Source organism: Mustelus asterias, chromosome 19, assembly GCF_964213995.1.
Source record: "Mustelus asterias chromosome 19, sMusAst1.hap1.1, whole genome shotgun sequence".
Taxonomy (NCBI): Eukaryota; Metazoa; Chordata; class Chondrichthyes; order Carcharhiniformes; family Triakidae; genus Mustelus; species Mustelus asterias.
The window spans coordinates 31,158,566-31,168,053 of record NC_135819.1 but is presented as its reverse complement, the minus strand read 5'-3'; the positions used below and the strand labels follow the sequence as shown (position 1 = coordinate 31,168,053).

Genomic DNA, 9,488 nt, shown 5'->3' with positions numbered 1-9,488 from the left:
GGGACTAGCAGGGTAAATACGTGGTGTTATGGGGATAGGGCCTGGGTGGGATTATGGTTGGTGTAGACTCGATGGGCCGAATGGCCTCCTTCTGCACTGTGATTCTAACTTCTTTCGTATCCAGCATTATTTGTTTTGAATGGAGTGACCATCTCCACATCATCCCCAGAACAGCCTCACGTCAATTTTAAATTTCTGCTATCTTGTTCACCCTGTCCCCTCTGCCGCGAGAACGGAGAATTTGGCGCTCAGCCAAACCTCCATTCACTGCAGTGGGAACGGAGAATCCCAGCCGCGGATGAGGTCGGAGAATCCCAGCCGCGGATGAGGTCGGAGAATCCCAGCCGCGGATGAGGTCGGAGAATCCCAGCCGAGGTGTTAGGTGTTGACACATCGCTGGACTTTGCATTAACCCCTCGTTATCCAACTCATTTTTAACTCGTAAGCATTTCTATTTTATTTAATGATAAAACAGCCACTCATGGCGCAGAATGAAAATCCTGTGCTGTATACTGTGATGTATTATTTTAAACACGTTCCAGGTGTGTATGACTGTAAAATCATAAATAACTTCATAGTCTTTGCAAAGAAAATTGAAAAATAAAATTGAAAGCAGCTGGGAACCAATCGCTTCTTTAAATGCATTTATTTTAATAACTTAAGGCTGCATAAGCATAAAGCACTAACAAGAAGTGCAAACATTATTACAATTCTTCATAAAATTCCATTTTTGCTCAAAACATAGACTATTCAGTGGTTATCGTGTGTTATATCCCCCTACAAAAATAGCATTATCAGACAAACTTCATGATTATTCACAAAACTATTTACAGTGCACAAAACAAAAGCCACTTGAGGCAATTTATATATTTCACGATGTTTTAGAATGCAGAGCTTGAGGCACACAGCAGCAGGAACGTAACCAGGGTGAAAGTGAGTGCTGGCTCAAGCTCAGCTGTTACATAACACTTCACAGCATCACCACACCAGCTGCCTTGGCAACAACTAAAAATAGGTCTCAGCGAGTCTGCCCCGCTGCCTTGGCGGTATGGCTGATCAGGCTCCGAACCTCCACTTTCAATTGTCTGAGTGCAGAGGGAGGGAGGGATGGGGGAGAAAGGAATTGTATCGATACCCTCAGTGACTTCCGTCTGTGCAAAAGGCCACACGACCCAATACATAAATCAAAGCGTGGCTGCAGGAGGAAGCTGGGCTGCCAGTCATCAATCGGTCGAGGGAAGCCATTTCTCCCACACTCATTCATTTCACTCAAATAAAAAGGTTTCAATGATTCCTCCATCTCTTCCCCCTCCCCTCCTCATTTTGCACTCCTGTTGCGTTAGCCATTGATACACATATAACATGCAACTTGCTTTTATTTTTGGTTTAAATAGTCCTTTAGTTAGACTGTCCTGAAGAATATTTTGGTTGAAGCTGGCACCATCTCCAACTTGCAGAACTGGGGAAAAATGGGAAGGTGATTCTTTTTTCCGGCACTTTTTATGGACAGTGGTTAACACGGGGTATTGGATGGGAGTGATGGGGGGGGGGGGGGGAAGGGGGAAGGTTAATCTGTAAAGTGTTGGCCAGAGAATTCCTCAACAGAACCACAGGTTTACATCCCAGTTTGAAGAGTACGTTAGCAGGATCTAATCTGACTTGGTCTTTGCCCAACTTCTAACCAAAAGGAGGTGGCCGATTTATAAACACCCAAGAGTGGGTTATGTGGGGGCAATGCAGTTTGGAATTTGATCCTGGCTTCCTTCCATCTCTGGAACTCAGGGAGAAATGCCTAGTTCCATATTTTAACATGAGTGGTGAGGGAAGGTGAGGTTATGAGGTTGGGCGGGGATGAGGGATGAGGGGGAACATGGAAACTGTTTGAGGGTGTGTTGTTTGGTGATTGTGGGGGTTCCAGGGCTGGGCTCGAAGCTCTCTCCACTCGGAGGGACCCAGCAGGCTTTGACTCGGGCGAATGGGGCCCAGGTTGTGGGCCCGAGCCTGGGGACGGGTTCTGGCGGAGTAGCCTATGGGGTGCCAGCGCTGAGATGCCGTGCAGGGATGGAATGCCAGGGTAAAGGAGGGGGATGGGAGCCGGGTACCAGCACTTCTCCAGGTTGGCCCTGTCCAGGGGGGGCATGTAGGGAGCAGCTGGTGAGGGGGCAATGAAGTAAAAGGGCAGACAGAAAGGGTGCTGCTGGCCTAGTGCGGGCATTGTGCCAATCCCCATCATGGGGTGAAGAGCAGGGTCGTGGCCCGCCTCAAAGCTGATCATGGGAGCGGCCGGATCCATTTTTACCCTTTTGGCTGCTGGATCATTAGGCTCCTGTTTAATTTTACAAGTCAAGCTCTTGTGGCTGGATCCATTTCCCGGGGTGAACTCCTTCTCACTCTTTCTCTCGCACCTCTCACCTTCCCCTCCGTATCCGCTGTCCGTGTCCGTGTCACTCCCGTTGTTCTCTGCCGCCTGTGCCCGCTGAATGACCGGGACGCAGTTGTGGCTGCCGCGTTCGTGCCCCACCCCCTGGTCAGCGGCCTGCCCTCCCCCCGGAGTCTGCGAATCCCCCTCGGCTCGGAGCTGGGCGGCAGCTTGGTGCAAGTGGCCAATCAGCTGGGCACAGCGCTGCTCCCTGGGGCCTCGGCCTTCGAAGCTGCTGAGGTGTTGCAGCACCTGGCTGGCACAGGTTTCAAATCCAGAGCTGAAAGCATCCAGGTCCGAGTGCAGAGGCCCCTTCACCATATAGTCACCTCGAAAACAAAAACACAACAAGCACCAGTGAAGGAATCCAACACTGCCCTGGATAGCAATCCACAACCGGCACGTCCCGACCCAGCGAAACTATCGCTCCAACAACTCGAGTACAACATCAATAAATAAATAAATAATCTGCTCAGGGCACTGCCTTCACTGTCCTGAAGAAAATCCCACAATGGAGAGAGCAGGGAAGCTCTCCCCAGTCTCCGAGCCAATAGTCATCCCTCTTGGCACTGAAACAGATTATCTGGTCTTTATCACATTCCTGTTTGTTGGAATTTTCTGTGCTTTTATTGGATAACTTTTCCCTCCATATTACAACAGGGACTACAGAATCCTGGGGCGAGATCTTACCGGCCGTTCACGCCATGTTCCCACTGCGGTGAGGTCAGAGTATTTGGCGACCAGCCCAATCTCCGTTCACTGCAGCAGGATGGGAAAATCCCCCCGGCGCGAACGGGGGTAAGATTCCGGTTATATTGTTTTACAGCACAGAAAGAGGCCTTTCGGCCCATCATGTCTGTGCCGGCCTCAAGCACCTATCTATTCTAATCCCATTTTCCAGCGCATGCCGTGTATACTGTGGCGTTTCAAGTGCTCATCTAAATGCTTCTTAAATATTGTGGGGGTTCCTGCAGTTCCTGGCAGTGAGTTCCAGATTCCCACCACCCTCTGGATGAAAAAGCTTTTCTTCAAATCACCTCCAAATCTCCTGCCCCTTGCCTCAAATCTATGCCCCTTGGTTATTGACTCCTCCACTAAGGGGAAAAGTTCCTTCCTATCTACCCGACCATGTCCCTCATAATCTCACACACCGCGATCAGGTCCCCCCTCAGCCTTCTCTGCTCTAAGGAAAACAACCTCAACCTATCCAGCCTCTCTTCACACGCTCCCAAAGTACACCTCATGGTATGAAATGCTTCACTGTAACCTCCCGATTATGAAAGGCGGTATATAAATGCAAATTCTCCCTGTGTCAATACCCCATTGTAACTTACCATTTTGCAAAGCCAATATCTTCTGATGCTGTTGCTCTGTTAATGTAGTTAAAGCTTTTAAATGTTTCAGCGTTAATTCCAGTACTACAGCTTTTTCCAGGTGTCCCAATGTCTTGGGTGTTGGAGGGAGGGTTGGGGGGGGGGGGGGGGAAATAAATGTATTTTTGGTAAATGACTTTTCCAATTATAATGAAAACACAGTTAAAGCTCCAATAAAGTTGCCATCACTGTTGTCAATCTCAGTTAATATTTACAAGTATATCTTTAAAAATCAATTTCAATTAGTATTTGCAGCAAGTATATCTTTTAAAAATCAATTTGTTAATATTTGCAGCAAGTATATATTTTAAAATCAATCTGTTAGTATTTGCAGCAAGTATATCTTTTAAAATCAATCTCAATTAGTATTTGCAGCAAGTATATCTTTTTAAAATCAATCTTAGTATTTGCAGCAAGTATATCTTTTAAAAATTGATGTTGGTATTTACAGCAAGTATATTTCTTTTTTAAATCAGCATGTTTCTGGTGGCTGCATGTTAAACCAGATTACAGATGTTAGTGTGGCTGTCTGTTTTGGGGGGATTGGGCTATCACTGCATGAATTAAGGACAGAGTTCAGTACCTTACCGTCAATTTCACATGCTCGGGCAGCAGATCCTTCAACTGGGAAATGCACTCGTTAATCCTGTCACGTCTTTTCTTCTCTATCAGCCGGTGCGGTAGTTTGTAGGCCTCCTTAAAACAGAATAAAGGTGAATTGCAGAGAGGGGGAAACGTCAACAGCAAAAGCAGGGATGCCACAGCAATCTCACTGTCACACAGGAGACTCACTGTGCTTCAAGCGCTATCAGACTGACTGGGACATGATATTCCAGTCAAATGTGCAATGTTAAATGATGCAGAATAGAAAGCAAGAAGTGATCACTGTAACTTTGGGGAGAGGATTAGCCTCCAGTTAATCATTCCGCACAGCCCCTTACCTTGCTGTCGTCTCGTTTCATCCCCCGCTTTGACTTGCACACGTACAGCGAATGGTATTCTGCACTTTAACAATAAAACACACACAGTAAGTTCCAGTCTTCCTGACAGCCCGCAGGCGGGATTGAGGATGGATCGGGGTGGGCTAGTGGGAAAAGGAAAACTCACCCAATAAAGTCTGCCTTTTCCATTAGCTTCCGCTGTGTGAAGCCAGCAGAGGCTTGTGAGAGAGGGATATCTTCCTGCATTGTGTGGGAGGGGGCGTGAGGACCGCAAAGTGCACTTACCCCCCCGCCCCCAGACACTGAGGGACAGACAGTGCTCAGCTCGAAACCCCCTGGTTAGGGAGGACACACACACAACAGCCTAGGTACACAGGGCTTGCAGCCTGATCTATCTCTATCTATCTCTCTCTTTATATCTGTCTCTCACCAGCTTGCTATCTCTCCCCTCTCTCTGCATTCACTCTCTCTCTCTCTTTCTCTGCATTCACTCTCTCTCCCTCTTTCTCTGCATTCACTCTCTCGCTCTCTTTCTCTGCATTCGCTCTCTCTCCCTCTTTCTCTGCATTCACTCTCTCTCTCTATTCACTGTCTGGCTGGCTGGAGGGATCAGCAGTTTTGTCACTGAAAGAGCAGGCGCCGCAGGGAGCCCGGAGCACATTCCCAAACTCACGTGTGGCAGCAAACTCCATCCCAAATCCCACCCCCTGCAAACTCCATCCCAAATCCCACCCCCTGCAAACTCCATCCCAAATCCCACCCCCTGCAAACCCCATCCAAATCCCACCCCCTGCAAACTCCATCCCAAATCCCACCCCCTGCAAACTCCATCCCAAATCCCACCCCCTGCAAACCCCATCCAAATCCCACCCTCTGCAAACTCCATCCCAAATCCCACCCCCTGCAAACTCCATCCCAAATCCCACCCCTGCAAACCCCATCCAAATCCCACCCTCTGCAAACTCCATCCCAAATCCCACACCCTGCAAACTCCATCCCAAATCCAAAATCCCACCCCCTGCAAAACCCAGTCCCTCACCCAGTATGCCCCAGCAGCATACAACCGCCCTCCCCCGCCACCCCCCCCCCCAACCCAGATACACACACACTGCACCCAACTCCAACCCCCAACCAAACCATGACGTTGGAGCAAAGCTGCCTTAAATAAAGCAGACGGCTGTCTGTACTGGTGTCTGTATGAGACAGACTGCTGTCTGTACTGGTGCGTGTGTGAGACAGTCTGCTGTCTGTACTGGTGCGTGTGTGAGACAGACTGCTGTGTATACTGGTGTCTGTGTGAGACAGACTGCTGTCTGTACTGGTGTCTGTGTGAGACAGACTGCTGTCTGTACTGGTGTCTGTGTGAGACAGACTGCTGTGTATACTGGTGTCTGTGTGAGACAGACTGCTGTGTATACTGGTGTCTGTGTGAGACAGACTGCTGTGTGTACTGGTGTCTGTGTGAGATAGTCTGCTGTCTGTACTGGTGTCTGTGTGAGACAGACTGCTGTCTGTACTGGTGCGTGTGTGAGACAGACTGCTGTGTGTACTGGTGACTGTGTGAGACAGACTGCTGTCTGTACTGGTGTCTGTGTGAGACAGGCTGCTGTCTGTACTGGTGTCTGTGTGAGACATTCTGCTGTCTGTACTGGTGTCTGTGTGAGACAGACTGCTGTCTGTACTGGTGTCTGTGTGAGACAGACTGCTGTCTGTACTGGTGTCTGTGTGAGACAGACTGCTGTCTGTACTGGTGTCTGTGTCAGACAGACTGGTGTGTGTACTGGTGTCTGTGTGAGACAGTCTGCTGTCTGTACTGGTGTCTGTGTGAGACATTCTGCTGTCTGTACTGGTGTCTGTGTGAGACAGACTGCTGTGTGAACTGGTGTCTGTGTGAGACAGTCTGCTGTCTGTACTGGTGTCTGTGTGAGACAGACTGCTGTGTGTACTGGTGCGTGTGTGAGACAGACTGCTGTGTGTACTGGTGTCTGTGTGAGACAGTCTGCTGTCTGTACTGGTGTCTGTGTGAGACAGACTGGTGTGTGTACTGGTGTCTGTGTGAGACAGACTGCTGTCTGTACTGGTGTCTGTGTGAGACAGACTGCTGTCTGTACAGGTGTCTGTGTGAGACAGACTGCTGTGTGTACTGGTGTCTGTGTGAGACAGTCTGCTGTCTGTACTAGTGTCTGTGTGAGACAGACTGCTGTCTGTACTGGTGCGTGTGTGAGACAGACTGCTGTGTGTACTGGTGTCTGTGTAAGACAGACTGCTGTCTGTACTGGTGTCTGTGTGAGACAGTCTGCTGTCTGTACTAGTGTCTGTGTGAGACAGTCTGCTGTCTGTACTAGTGTCTGTGTGAGACAGACTGCTGTGTGTACTGGTGTGTGTGTGAGACAGACTGCTGTCTGTACTGGTGTCTGTGTGAGACAGACTGCTGTCTGTACTGGCGTCTGTGTGAGACAGACTGCTGTCTGTACTGGTGTCTGTGTGAGACAGGCTGCTGTCTGTACTGGTGTCTGTGTGAGACATTCTGCTGTCAGTACTGGTGTCTGTGTGAGACAGACTGCTGTCTGTACTGGTGTCTGTGTGAGACAGACTGCTGTCTGTACTGGTGTCTGTGTGAGACAGACTGCTGTGTATACTGGTGTCTGTGTGAGACAGTCTGCTGTCTGTACTGGTGTCTGTGTGAGACAGACTGCTGTCTGTACTGGTGTGTGTGTGAGACAGACTGCTGTCTGTACTGGTGTCTGTGTGAGACAGACTGCTGTGTGTACTGGTGTCTGTGTGAGACAGTCTGCTGTCTGTACTGGTGTCTGTGTGAGACAGACTGCTGTGTGTACTGGTGCATGTGTGAGACAGACTGCTGTGTGTACTGGTGTCTGTGTGAGACAGACTGCTGTCTGTACTGGTGTCTGTGTGAGACAGACTGCTGTGTATACTGGTGTCTGTGTGAGACAGTCTGCTGTCTGTACTGGTGTCTGTGTGAGACAGACTGCTGTCTGTACTGGTGTGTGTGTGAGACAGACTGCTGTCTGTACTGGTGTCTGTGTGAGACAGACTGCTGTCTGTACTGGTGTCTGTGTGAGACAGACTGCTGTGTATACTGGTGTCTGTGTGAGACAGTCTGCTGTCTGTACTGGTGTCTGTGTGAGACAGACTGCTGTCTGTACTGGTGTGTGTGTGAGACAGACTGCTGTCTGTACTGGTGTCTGTGTGAGACAGACTGCTGTGTGTACTGGTGTCTGTGTGAGACAGTCTGCTGTCTGTACTGGTGTCTGTGTGAGACAGACTGCTGTGTGTACTGGTGCATGTGTGAGACAGACTGCTGTGTGTACTGGTGTCTGTGTGAGACAGTCTGCTGTCTGTACTGGTGTCTGTGTGAGACAGACTGCTGTGTGTACTGGTGCGTGTGTGAGACAGACTGCTGTGTGTACTGGTGACTGTGTGAGACAGACTGCTGTCTGTACTGGTGTCTGTGTGAGACAGGCTGCTGTCTGTACTGGTGTCTGTGTGAGACATTCTGCTGTCTGTACTGGTGTCTGTGTGAGACAGACTGCTGTCTGTACTGGTGTCTGTGTGAGACAGACTGCTGTCTGTACTGGTGTCTGTGTGAGACAGACTGCTGTGTATACTGGTGTCTGTGTGAGACAGTCTGCTGTCTGTAGTGGTGTCTGTGTGAGACAGACTGCTGTCTGTACTGGTGTGTGTGTGAGACAGACTGCTGTCTGTACTGGTGTCTGTGTCAGACAGACTGGTGTGTGTACTGGTGTCTGTGTGAGACAGTCTGCTGTCTGTACTGGTGTCTGTGTGAGACATTCTGCTGTCTGTACTGGTGTCTGTGTGAGACAGACTGCTGTGTGAACTGGTGTCTGTGTGAGACAGTCTGCTGTCTGTACTGGTGTCTGTGTGAGACAGACTGCTGTGTGTACTGGTGCGTGTGTGAGACAGACTGCTGTGTGTACTGGTGTCTGTGTGAGACAGTCTGCTGTCTGTACTGGTGTCTGTGTGAGACAGACTGGTGTGTGTACTGGTGTCTGTGTGAGACAGACTGCTGTCTGTACTGGTGTCTGTGTGAGACAGACTGCTGTCTGTACAGGTGTCTGTGTGAGACAGACTGCTGTGTGTACTGGTGTCTGTGTGAGACAGTCTGCTGTCTGTACTAGTGTCTGTGTGAGACAGACTGCTGTCTGTACTGGTGCGTGTGTGAGACAGACTGCTGTGTGTACTGGTGTCTGTGTAAGACAGACTGCTGTCTGTACTGGTGTCTGTGTGAGACAGTCTGCTGTCTGTACTAGTGTCTGTGTGAGACAGTCTGCTGTCTGTACTAGTGTCTGTGTGAGACAGACTGCTGTGTGTACTGGTGTGTGTGTGAGACAGACTGCTGTCTGTACTGGTGTCTGTGTGAGACAGACTGCTGTCTGTACTGGCGTCTGTGTGAGACAGACTGCTGTCTGTACTGGTGTCTGTGTGAGACAGGCTGCTGTCTGTACTGGTGTCTGTGTGAGACATTCTGCTGTCTGTACTGGTGTCTGTGTGAGACAGACTGCTGTCTGTACTGGTGTCTGTGTGAGACAGACTGCTGTCTGTACTGGTGTCTGTGTGAGACAGACTGCTGTGTATACTGGTGTCTGTGTGAGACAGTCTGCTGTCTGTACTGGTGTCTGTGTGAGACAGACTGCTGTCTGTACTGGTGTGTGTGTGAGACAGACTGCTGTCTGTACTGGTGTCTGTGTGAGACAGACTGCTGTGTGTACTGGT

At 49.6% G+C, this 9,488-nt stretch overlaps 1 protein-coding gene across 2 annotated transcripts; it reads right to left on the bottom strand.

Moving 5' to 3' along the window:
- Positions 1-629: 629 nt before the first annotated feature.
- bhlhe41 (basic helix-loop-helix family, member e41) lies at positions 630-5,438 on the bottom strand. 2 transcript variants are annotated; one of them, XM_078235255.1, is made up of 5 exons: positions 4,900-5,438; positions 4,734-4,797; positions 4,381-4,488; positions 3,754-3,865; positions 630-2,748 (listed from the first exon to the last, which is right to left on the bottom strand). In XM_078235255.1, the coding sequence occupies exons 1-5, from the start codon at positions 4,977-4,979 to the stop codon at positions 1,793-1,795; spliced, it is 1,320 nt and encodes a 439-aa protein (XP_078091381.1). In that variant the 5' UTR covers positions 4,980-5,438; the 3' UTR covers positions 630-1,792. The 2 variants fall into 2 exon arrangements, with proteins under 2 accessions (XP_078091381.1, XP_078091382.1); XM_078235256.1 differs by having other exon boundaries at positions 636-2,748; positions 4,734-4,792; positions 4,900-5,428.
- Between the last annotated feature and the right edge of the window lie 4,050 nt (positions 5,439-9,488).